The following is a 12,388-nucleotide window of genomic DNA, read 5'->3' on the forward strand; positions in this document are numbered from 1 at the left end:
TGTGTGTGTGTGTGTGTGTCGTAAGACGGACGTCACCTGCAGATGTTTGGATGGAAGTACAAGTCAGGTGCGGAAAAAGATGGCGGGACTGAGGCGTCACAGAGAAAGCCAGTGTGTGTGTGTGTGTGTGTGTGTGTGTGTGTGTGGTTCAAGTCGTCAACAAACGCAATTAGTCGATGGGTGATAAAGTGTTTTGCGTTGCTGCCTGCGTTCTCTGGAGCAGCTGGCTGGGAGCCAATCGGAGTAAAGGAACGGACAAAAGCAACCAATCAGGGATGCAGTGCGGGCCGATAGCAGCCAATCAGAGGCGAGGAAGGATTAACCGCGTGTTGAGAACGTAAACAGAAGACGTGCTGTTTCGGCAACTTCACATGAGGTTGCGGAGAAAGCTGGGATCGGACGAGGACGGACGGAGGCGGGGTTGGAGGCGGAGCCAATCCTAGAGGGCGGGGCTTAACCTGTCCGGGCAGCTGTCAATCACCGGTCGCACATCCAGAAACCTCCGCCCTCTTTAGTGCATGAAAATGGGTGAACCTTGGTTTCCTGCAAGACTTTCCTGGAATTTCCAAAGAGCTGCGGGATTTTAACGTGCGCTGTGCGTCTGCAGGGCGTCAGCGTGGCGGAGCAGGAGCAGCTGGACAACCTGATGATCGAGATGGACGGCACAGAAAACAAATGTGAGTCGCTTATATTTTATATTTTCTCTTCAAAACTTCTTGTTCGGATCCTTATTTGGACCAAAGAGGTGAAGAAACTGGTTCAAGCAGGTTGGAATGGGTGGAGAAAAGACTATCAGCTAGAAGGAATGGAAAGGTGGAGGAGATGGTGGTGAGATGATCTACAAGCAGCGACAGTGACCAAAAGACAGGAGGGAGAGCTGGAGGTTATGGAGATGAAGATGTTGAGGTTCTCTTTGGGAGCAACCAGGATGGAGAGGATCAGGAAGGAGCCCAGAAGGATGGTTCATGTAGATGTTTTGGAGATCAAGTCGGGTCATGGACAGAGGATGGTGACTCTATTGGTAGATGGATGCTGGAATTGGAGGTCTAGATGAAGACCAGAGAGAAGATGGATGGACGTGGTGAGAGAGGATATGAAGGTAGTTGGTGTGAGAGAGGAGGATCCAGAGAAAAGGGTGAGATGGAGAAGGTGGATTGGCTGTGGAGACCCTGAAGGGAAAAGCCCAAAGGAGAAGAGGAATCTGTCACAGGGGTGCAGGACATGTATGACCGAGACAAAGTGATGATTGAAATGCTTTGGACATAAACAAAGGAGTGTTCATGTCCAAACCATGGTGAAGATCTGGGTAGAAGGTTGCCGAAGGTGAAGCTGCCAGGCAGGAGGTCCAAAGAGAAGATGTATGGACATTGTGAGAGAGGATATGAAGGTAGCTGGTGTGAGAGGAGGATCCAGAGAACAGGGTTAGATGGAGAAGGTGGAGACCCCTGAATGGAAACAGTCAAAGGAAAAGAAGAAGGTTTGGACCATTTCTTCTTTTTTTTTAAGCAACAACTTTGCCACTGAGGTATCGCACATCTAATTCTGTCACATATTCAAGGATTGAATCCGTCCCAACGTATTTTTCCGCCTTATTATTGAACGTGAGAACCTTGGCTAGCCTTGCTTGAAGGTCTTAGCGGCAGGAGGCTAGCTGATACTGTGTGAAATTAAAAATAGCAGCGTTATGCAATGATTTGCCTTGAGGAACGGTGGCTACACCGAGAAACACCTCACGCGTCAACAGAAGTCACGTTTAACCCGTTTTCAACCGACGGCGAGCGATGGTACTACATCTTAATCGCTCTCTTTGTTAATTACAGATTTTCAATTGAGCGTCAACGTTCATTTGACACAAAATCCAGCTAACTTCCTGTCCTCCCTTACGTTGTGCAGCTCAGTTCGGCGCCAACGCCATCCTGGGCGTATCCCTCGCCATCTGCAAGGCCGGCGCGGCGGAGAAAGACGTCCCCCTGTATCGCCACATAGCCGACCTGGCCGGGAACACCGAGCTGGTGCTGCCGGTTCCGGTGCGTAAACGTCCTGCGGCGGCGGCGGCGTTCATTTCACAACCGCAACTTCTACGAAGAATCGATCATCTGTGTCGTCCGCAGGCCTTCAACGTGATAAACGGCGGTTCTCACGCCGGGAACAAACTGGCCATGCAGGAGTTCATGGTTCTCCCTGTTGGCGCCGAGTCTTTCAAGTAAGAATTTGAGTTGGATTTGTGCAATATTTCATTTCATAACAGCTACTCCTTACCTCACTTGTTACTAAGACACTTTATAGTTTTATCACTTGTTTACTAAGACGCTTTATAGTTTCACTGAGACACTTTATAGTTTATTTTTATTTCTAATTCTGCCTTTTTCTTTTTATTATTTATTACCGTTATATTTTCTGTAACTCTGGCACAAAAATTTCCTTCGGGATTAATAAAGTTGTTCTTATCTTATCTTATCTTGTCTCTTCGCTCGGCGTTCCTCTCGCCGCCGCCTCGTGGACTTACTTTGCCCCGCCTCCCAGGGAGGCGCTGAGGATAGGGTCCGAGCTGTACCACACGCTGAAGGGGGTGATCCAGGAGAAGTACGGCCAGGACGCCATCAACGTCGGGGACGAGGGAGGTTTCGCTCCCAACATCCTGGAGAACAGCGAGGGTGAGGACGCCGCAGGAAATGAGCCGGGATTATTGTCAAATGTCAGTCGTTCCTTATGTAGCGCCTCCGCTCAGGCAGCTAACCAGGCAGCTAACGCTAAATTAATTTGCGAAACTAGGTTTCTCCCCGACAAATGTAAAGCACGATGGATCTTAATCCTATTTTCGAGTCATACATTATTAAGGGAAAAAGACGACGTTCCAGTGAGCGACTAAACCTTCTTGTTTCGGCGACCGGACTTGTATTTCTTCACTTGAAGAAATTCAAATCCAGTTGCCGAGACAAGAATTCCTCGTGACCTGGATAACCGAGGACCTCCGCAGACTCGGGCGACACTGAAGAACATTTTCATGAACCTCTTAAAATTTACACGATATGAAATAAAGAAGAGTATCATCAGCGCAGAGCGATAAAATGATGTACACATACAATCGACAACGTCATTTTTTCCGCCATTTTTCGGATTCTAGCGCGTCGTTCAAACTGTAAAAACACAACAGATTAAAACAGGAAATTAGATTAAAAAAACACAGGAAATTAAAAAAATGAAGAAAAAGAATGGCTCTTCGAGTAAAAGAAGCAAAGTACGATGTCGCTCGCCTCCTTCCCGTCCCGCAGCCCTGGATCTTCTGCAGACCGCCATCGAGAAGGCCGGCTTCACGGAGAAGGTGGTGGTCGGGATGGACGTGGCCGCGTCCGAGTTCTACCGCGAGGGCAAGTATGACCTGGACTTCAAATCCCCGCCGGACCCGGAGCGACACATCAGCGGCGAGGAGCTGGCCGACATCTACCAGGGCTTCGTCAACAACTACCCGGGTGAGTCGGACGGAGGGGGTTCGGGCGAAGCTAACCGACGACCGCTAACCGGTTTCCTCCCTCGTCCCAGTGGTGTCCATCGAGGATCCCTTCGACCAGGACGACTGGGAGGCCTGGTCCCGCCTCACCGCGCAGGTCGGGATCCAGGTCGTCGGCGACGACCTGACGGTGACCAACCCCAAGAGGATAGAGAAGGCGGCCGAGGAGCGAGCCTGCAACTGCCTGCTGCTGAAGGTCAACCAGATCGGATCGGTCACCGAGGCCATTCAGGCGTGAGTCCGCCTTGACGTTTAGCACTGGCGCTATGCTACACAAACAATAACAAACCGGCCGTTAGCGAGCGCTACCCGCGTTACATAGAACACGGTGGCTAGCAAACAGCTGGATGGTGGCTGAGCTGAGCAGAGAAGAAGAGGTGAATATTTAAAAATACAACCCCGAAACATAATCAGAAGCATGGAAAATTCATGATAATATAATCGAGGAACTCCAAAAGCTAATAAAATCTCTCTGTCCTCGCTCGCCGTGAGGACGAGAAACGTGACATTGCATCATCTCCGCTCGCCCAACTCGATTGAAACACCAATCTTCTTTATTGACGGCCGCAGCTTTTTACGGCTCCATTAAGTTAGCGGTTTAGCGAAGCCTCGGCCGCCTTCGGAACGGCGGCGCGACCTCTGACCGACCCACAAGGTCGCCCGTCACGGCTGAAAAGACAGATTTCCCTCCGGGGAGCCGCAGCTGCCCTGCTCTCGGCCTCCGACAGAAGCGTCCGCCAGGATGTCAATCATTCAAGCCGGTATCCGTCAGCCGTGGACGCGGCTGTCAGCCATGTTGACCTTGTGCCGAAGAGGAGATGCATCTTCTCCAAGAGATGAGATGGATGTTTTCTTTTTTTTTTTTCCGCGCCGGGACGGGCTGTCAATCAAAAGCATCGGCGTGATGTGTGTGCGCGCGGCGCCTCGTCGCTCAGCCTTACGAGGCGGGATTAAATGACACGATGGCCAAGGTGATGTATCGCACCCGGCAAAATAAATAAAATAAAAACAACCCGCCTTGTTAATCTAAACACAACGTGATCGCTCTTTCAAATCCACAAAGTTGTCCTGGCCGGATTAGCGGGATTAGCCGGATTCACCATTTGTATCACAAACGAACAACAATCCCCGCGCTTTTATTTGTTAGCAGATTGACGGCGTTTCTCCCGCCCGCACGGGTTCCATGTGCAATAAACCCGATCCAACAAAGCATCCTTTGTGAAAACAAGCTAGTATTTGTGCTAAAAACAAACCAGGATGGGATTAGATCCCGCCGTCTTCTGACGGCTAGCACGCGCTAATTCATCGTCATCGTCTGATGTCAACAAGCAGGTTAGCTAATATGGTTAGCGTTCCGGCGGGGACGAGAAAATGGGATGTAACGTGCGTTTTTTTCCTGGCCCAGGTGCAAACTGGCCCAGGCCAACGGCTGGGGAGTGATGGTCAGCCATCGCTCCGGCGAGACGGAGGACACCTTCATCGCCGACCTGGTGGTGGGACTCTGCACCGGACAGGTGAGGCGCCCTTTTGTTTTTCCAAGATTCTCCCTTTCGCGGATCTAATCCTGGACGAGCGCCCTCTGGCAACCATCTGTTGCTATGGTGACGACAATTCCACCCGGAACCTTCCGTCTCTCTTTCAGATCAAGACCGGCGCCCCCTGCAGATCTGAGCGGCTGGCTAAATACAACCAGCTCATGAGGTCAGTGTATGGAAAAATGTATGCCGTGTGTGTGTGTGTGTGTGTGTGTGCTGAGCGACCGCACTGCTGCCTGACGGATCGATCGGTTATATTGATCGGGTGCAGGTGAGTTTCTCGGTTCCCTCCATGTTCTCTGTCTTCAGTCCCAAAATCCAAAAAATGGAGAGCCAAAATTGTCCATAGCTGTCAATGAGAGGGAATGGTTAGATTTTTTGGATATGCGACCCCCGTGTGATTGACAGGTGACCCGCCCGGGTTAAGCCCCGCCTCTCGCCCCAGTTCCGAACGTAATTGGCTCCTTCCATACATTAAAAAAAAGGACCTAGAAATAGCAACGCGTGTTTTGAGCAACACAAGCGACATGGCAATCAATAATCAACCTCTGGCCATCAAGGCTCTATCAAAATCTTAAAATTTGAGACTTTAAATGATTCATATTTTTAATTTTGTAAAAACAGCAGCAGTTTAGCAGTTTCCTCCCTTCAGGTGTTAGTTGGCCTCTTAGCGCCGTGCGGCTAATTCAGGTGACGCAGCGCTAACGTCACCCCACGAGTCCCAGCCACTCAGAGAGAGCTGGAGGGGAGGGATGGAGGGATGGAGGGATGGATGGAGGGATGGATAGAGGGATGGATGGAGGGATGGAGGGAAAGATGGAGGGATGCAGCACGGAGGAGGAGGAGGGGAAGACTGGGGGAGGAGGATCAGCTCAGCCCTGTAATCCCATCGGTCTGCAGAGGAGACGCAGGAGAGGTGGAGGGAGCAGAGATTTACAAGAGCATTAACTGGTGATAAACACTTATCAGCACACACACACACACACACACACACACACACACACACACACAGAAATCTGCTGATCTGCAGGCTTGGGAGCTTCTCTGTCCAAGTTGTTTCACTCCCCGGAGCTCTTTGTCCTTCATCCGTCATCGACACCTCTCATCGGGGAGGGAGCCAATCAGGGGCGGCGATGGGGCGACGGGGGCGGGGTTTAAGCCTGTCAATCACAGGATGGCTCGGTCACACCTTGGATCAGAACCTGGACCTTGTTGCTGCTAGGCGACCAGCAGCGTAGAAAATCACCCCCGATTGGACGAGATGGGCTTCTGATGCCAGTTACCATGGCGATGACGCCGCTTTTTCCACAAATGAGTAAAAAAAAAAAAATTCTCCACAACATTTAACACCTGCATTCCCTCCATCTTCATCATGGCCTGATTTCTCCCTGCAGGATTGAAGAGGAGCTGGGAGATCAGGCCCGCTTTGCCGGCCACAACTTCCGGAACCCCAGTGCCCTGTGAGCCAGACGGACGAATGACGTGCACGTAAACAGCCATGTACAAATGAACACCACGTGTACTAATGATATAATAACACACACACACACACACACACATGCACGCACAGGAGCAAGAAGAGCCAAGCAAAAAAAAAAAAAAAAAAAAAAAAAAAAAGATACAAATTATGCACTAGATAGATGTAAGAGCGCGTGCACGCCCCCCCCACCCCACACACACACATGCAACCCACGTGCACACACACACACACACACCCATACAGGCACAGACGTGCACGCGCAGGGGGGAAACACCGCGAGGAGTTTCCAAGCCAGACAAGCACTGTTACTGTAGTTTTTAGAGCAGCGGTTTGTGTACAGGCAGCGGAGGAGATGGAAAACAACAAAAATAAAAACAAAAACAACAGAGTGAATGCAAAGATCTAGGATTAAAAAAGAAATAAATAAGTAAATAAAAGAGGAAATGGAATTAAGAGGCAGAGACATACTTTTAAAGACCAGAGGAGAATTGATGGGGGGAAATAAACCAGAAGGGTTTTGAGAAATTCCAGGAAAAAAATGGCTTCATATCCAAAACAAAGTGGATATTTTGAGAGAATAAAAGTCACGCATTCATAACATTGAATTTTTTAATATTTTGTGAATTCTTATTTCTGAAAATGACCTTATTTCAATTGAGGAATCTCATCAAATTGATATATTTGATTTGACTCGTGATGAAACTCTAAATAATTTTCTTTTTCTTAATCACAGCCTTCAAATATCATGTTTTGAATCATATTTACTTAAACTATCCTCAATATATTATTTTATCTCTATTGTCATCATAAGCATTTTTAAATATTACCCATGGCTTATTTTGCACTGGATATATTAAATTTAAATTTCATTAACGCCCCGCCCCCCTCTAAAAAACAGCTTTTTTTTCCTGGAAATACTTAGCGTTTATTGCCCCCCTCCCGCCGTGATGTTTCCATGACAACAGGGGATGGATTGATAACACTCACCCCACACTGGGTGCAGGAAGACTCTGTCTCTGGGTGGACAAATAAACAAATAAAAGGGAGGGTGGAGCTGCTGGGCCGCGCAGGAAGAACGCCTGACCTTGTGAGAGAAAGAAGTGAGTATCGTGAATCGTGTGACGAATAAACAGAGAATTTGCAATGTTTGTTTTTATTGGTTTGTAAAAGTGTGTTCGTTTCCTGTTTCCCGTTGAAGCTTAAAATGAGGGAATTTCAAAATAAAAGCGGGCGGTCAGTCGAAGGGGGGGGTTGTTTTTAAACTTGATTTATATTGAAATTCGAAGGACTTTTTTGTGTATTTTTTTTTTTTTTTGTCTGATGATATTCTTTATCTATTTAACAATCCTTTCCTCTTTCCCATGTCTGGTTTTATTCAAGTCAACTTGGAGAACAAAAAAAAATGATTATATAAAAAAATGAATCAATCGAAATAAATAAATCAATACGTCAAATGTGAATGTCTGTGTTGACATTGGGGAAGGAGGCGGGGCTTAACCGGAACACTCAGCTGTCAATCATTGAACCAAGTCAACTGCGCCGCCATGACACCATGAATATCATTAAAATTACTGTATATATACATATATATATATATATATATGTATACATATATATACACACACACGCAGCAATCGCTCACACGCACACACACACACACACACACACACACACACACACACACACACACACACACACACACACACGAACAAATGCAGCGCCATTGTTTGTGACGTGACTATTTTTATTCAGTGTTTCTGAACGCACACAATGTTCTTCCCTTAATTCCTGTGAGTGTCCTGTAAAGTTCGGACTTCAAGTATTTCTCCCATTATATTCAGACATAAATATAAATACACCTTGTGCGTGTAAATACATCTTCCCTTCGCCCTGGAATGAATCCCATTTACTCAACAACATATTCTATTCAGGCTCAATCAGCAGAAATCCAGCATTACTTCCCCTTAAGGAGGATTTTAAGGGTTTTAAGGTGGGTATTTTTAAATGACGAACATTTTCACGTTGGGATTTTCCCTTTTTTTTTAGGGGGGGGGGATCGCTCATGACTCTCATGCTGAGTATTTCCTCCGTCGGGTCAGCCTGTTTCTATGGTAACCATTATTTGGAACACAGCGCAGGAACCGCCGCTAATGCTAACTTCCACAGGAAAGGTCCACGGTGATCAGACAAAGGTAACAGGTGCTAAAGCTAACAGCTAGTTAACAGACAGAGTAACCAGCAAGTGAGTTTCCTCCGCGAGTGTTTACATTCTGAACCCAGGCCGGCTTCCGGACCAATCAGGCGCGTGCGTTGATGATGTCAACAAACTCGGGTTTCAGGGAAGCCCCGCCCACCAGGAAGCCGTCCACGTCGTCCTGCGCCGCCAGCTCCCGGCAGTTAGCCCCCGTTACCGAACCTGCGGAGGCGGCACAGATGGGGAGAAGCCAAAGCGTAGAATTCCAAATAAGTCATCGGTCATTGGGCTTTTTTTTTAAATCCAATTTAACAGCATCTTGATTACAAGTCGATATTTCCCAAATATCTTTTTTAAATCAGGCAAAAGTTTCTATAAAAATTCTACGATCGTCCTGTGACTGTTTTTAAACCATACACAAGGATCGTTTTTTTTCCCCTGTTGCGAATAAATGCAATTTTTTACTGTAAACTGTTGCCCGTTACTTTTGCTAGCTAGCTTGCCTCTTCTTGCGATGCTTTCACTCTCATGTCGGTATTTCCAATTTCCAAAGTAGCAGAACTCATGTGACACTGCTTTCCTTTTCCGTTACTCTACGATGTTTATTCTTTTTTTTCCATGCCGCCGCTTTTTTTAAAGCTCCAAGTCTGAAAAACTTCGACTCGGACGTCCCGGCCAGCAGGAGGCCCTGCAAGCTTTGGCGCCTCTGAGGAGAAAAACCCAGGAGGAGAAACACTGACTGACCTCCGTAGATGATTCGCAGAGTATCGGCCACCTCGTCCGACACATTGGCGCGAAGCCACGCCCTCAGCTTCTCATGGACCTCCTGAGCCTGCACACACACACACACACACACACACACAAACACACACACACACACCAAAACTCACAGTCAAAAACAAACACAATTACTTTTATGACGACCTCCTGGGGCACCCGGATCCAACAAAAAAAAAACTGAGCCTTTCACTGGCCAAAGTAGACTTTGTCAAACTCATTTGTTTTTACCGCAACAGCATTTTTGAAAATGAATATGCTAAAAAGCACCAAAATAACAAAGCTCTCAAAAGATAAAGGTATCTCCTTTTCTTAGCATTTTTATGACAACTGTTACTTCTCAGTCCTTTGTAAGGATTTTGTTCTTCAAGGTGTTTTTGGTGAGCAGTGATTGTACATTTAGAGTATCTTCTTGTAAAATGTTCATGACATTGACACTTTTTGCGGTTAAATTTAGATAAAAACATCTAATTTAGCGGTGACTCGTGGCCACGTACCTGTTCCGGCGTGGCCGTCTTGCCTGTTCCGATGGCCCAAACCGGCTCGTAGGCCAAAACCAGCTTCCCCCAGTCCTTCACGTTCTCTGGACGACACAGAAAACACCAGGGGGGTTTGGTCCGACTCCACCAAGCACCAAGTCAATAAATCTTTCTTTCATTTGTAAACATGACTTGGACCCGGGTCGAACCACTCGGGACCGGATGACGGGGGGGACAAATAAAAGAAATAAAAGTCCGTGCACGTTTACCTGCGATGACCTGCGTCTGGGCGTAGACCACCTCCTCCGTGGCCCCGCCCTCCCGCTCCTCCAGCGTCTCCCCGATGCAGGCAATGACACCCAGTTCGCTCTCCAGGGCGTGGGACACCTGACACACACACACACACACACACATAGGTGAATGTTTGTCCACCATCAGGATGTTTTCAGTCAGAGTTGTCCGCTGTCAGATTTTTGTTATTTGCAGTTACTCAAGAAGTAAATACATAAAAATGATTTGAAATCAAAATTAGTATTTCGTCTGTACAGTAGTTCGGGGACTAAATCTGAGAAGTATTCAATCATGTGTTTCCATGGATTAAGGTGATTTAATCAAGATAATTGTTATTGCTATTTATTTATTCCCACAAAAGCCTCTGTCAGGGGCCGACCTTCTGTCCGATCAGCTCGTCGCTCTCTCCGAAGACGTGGCGGCGCTCCGAGTGTCCGAGGACCACCCACTCCGCCCCGCAGTCCTTGATCATGGCCGGGCTTTTAGGGGGTCAAACAGGTCACAGATCACTCTACCGCCCTTCTCAAGGGGGTCGTCAGTAGAAAGGGGCGCCCTCTGACCTTATCTCCCCGGTAAACGCCCCCTTGGCCACCTTGTAGCAGTTCTGGGCCGCCACGCCAATCCCAGGGTTCAGGGCAGACCGTACCAGATCCAGGTAGATGGAGGGGGCTGCGCACACCACCTCTGGAAGGACATAGAATACACTTTATTTGCCTGCAGCTGTGGTTTATTAAGTCAGGGATTACATGGTCTGCAGGAAAGTCACGAGACATTGTTACCAGGGCAACATTTTTGCTACTACAACCTCACCACCTCACCCTTTCACACGTGTCATGCCCTAACTCCGATGTCTATTTCATCCATGTTGATCTCAGCCCGTTCTATTTCCTGCTTATTTTTGTTGTTTTTTTGAAATTGCTATATGCAACTCTGTTTATGTTCCTATCCTTGTTGTTTTGATTTTCACCCTTGCTTTTTTTTCCCCATTCTGTTGTCCATTCTTATCTGAGATGATGTTGTTTTCTTTGCTGTCTATTTGTGGATGTCTTCTGGCATTTTCTAAATGTCTCTCTATTTACATTTATATTCATATTTATTTATACTGTAGCTGTTACGCTGCTATGACAAAAGAATTTCCCCAATGGGGATAAATACACTTTATCTTATTTTACTACTGCTTTCTGTCAAATGTAATCTGCAACTACGAAGATTTATTTTGGCTAAAATATATGTTTTTAAATTAATTGTATTATCCCCTGCCAACATTTGCATGAAAAATATGAGACAGTCTGAGGGAACTAAGACTCCTTGTCATACATGTTTTTATATATTCAATAATTTCAAGAAAATAATTAATTTGTTTTACTTTTGTCACTTTTATTTCAAATAATCTTGTTTTCGTTGCCAGAGTTGCGTTTATTTATTTGTTTCGGTGTCGACGATGACTTCCGCATTCCACTGCACGACGACTATGACGTCACAGGAAGAGGCTCATCTCGGTCACGTGACCCCCAATGTCACCCTTCTCTTTAATGCCCCTGCCACACACACACACACACACCTACCGGTGTTGTCATCCAGGCTGGCCGCGTTCAGGGTGCCGACCAGGGCTTCCACACTCTCCTTGCTCCCGTTCATCTTCCAGTTTCCGCCGACGAAGAACCTCCGCAGCGCCATGTTCCGGTTTCCGGTGAAGGAGGAGATGGAGGAGGAGAAGACGGTGCTACCGCTGCTACCGGCGCCCAGCAGGAAGCATCAAAACACCGACGTCACTCCTGCTCTTCCGGGATTAGCGGAAGTGCGATTTGGCGCAACCGTGTGGCGTGCGCATTAACTGCTTCCGGCCGACTCAGGGGCGGGTGAGTCAGCTTCCGGGACAACTCCCACCTCTTCCGGGATAAGACCCGCCTCTTCCGGGATAAGCACCGCCTCTTTCTTTTGAGAAATCGAAATATAACGCTGAAACATCTTAAAAAAATCTTTAAATTAGATTTTATACACCTGTTTGAATGGAACGATGTATAAAATGATTTATTTTATCTGACAGTTGATTTCACAATTTATTGTTTTCGCCACAGTAACACATTGGTATCGAATTAAATGTCATTTTATTTCTCTGTATTT

The 12,388-nt window shown here is 47.1% G+C and overlaps 2 protein-coding genes across 2 annotated transcripts in view; one reads left to right on the forward strand and one right to left on the reverse strand.

Moving 5' to 3' along the window:
- The window catches only part of eno2 (enolase 2), a 13,013-nt gene extending 5,036 nt beyond the window's left edge, over positions 1-7,977 (forward strand). Inside the window, exons 5-13 of the mRNA XM_086171448.1 lie at positions 608-677; positions 1,894-2,027; positions 2,112-2,203; positions 2,524-2,654; positions 3,273-3,470; positions 3,541-3,742; positions 4,914-5,022; positions 5,151-5,209; positions 6,438-7,977. Coding sequence (XP_086027574.1) covers positions 608-677; positions 1,894-2,027; positions 2,112-2,203; positions 2,524-2,654; positions 3,273-3,470; positions 3,541-3,742; positions 4,914-5,022; positions 5,151-5,209; positions 6,438-6,507 — 1,065 coding nt within the window. The 3' untranslated portion in view covers positions 6,508-7,977. The remainder of the gene's footprint in view (positions 1-607; positions 678-1,893; positions 2,028-2,111; positions 2,204-2,523; positions 2,655-3,272; positions 3,471-3,540; positions 3,743-4,913; positions 5,023-5,150; positions 5,210-6,437) is intronic.
- A 269-nt stretch (positions 7,978-8,246) lies between these two features.
- LOC147219606 (triosephosphate isomerase) lies at positions 8,247-12,274 on the reverse strand. The gene is made up of 7 exons (XM_086171481.1): positions 11,830-12,274; positions 10,825-10,948; positions 10,644-10,743; positions 10,243-10,360; positions 9,992-10,077; positions 9,462-9,549; positions 8,247-8,939 (listed from the first exon to the last, which is right to left on the reverse strand). Exons 1-7 carry the CDS (start codon positions 11,939-11,941, stop codon positions 8,821-8,823), a joined length of 747 nt encoding a protein of 248 aa, XP_086027607.1. The 5' UTR covers positions 11,942-12,274; the 3' UTR covers positions 8,247-8,820.
- Positions 12,275-12,388: the final 114 nt, after the last annotated feature.

This window comes from Fistularia commersonii, chromosome 24 (genome assembly GCF_037954325.1).
Source record: "Fistularia commersonii isolate RoL2024-O1a breed Wild chromosome 24, RoL_Fcom_v1.0, whole genome shotgun sequence".
NCBI classification, from domain to species: Eukaryota; Metazoa; Chordata; class Actinopteri; order Syngnathiformes; family Fistulariidae; genus Fistularia; species Fistularia commersonii.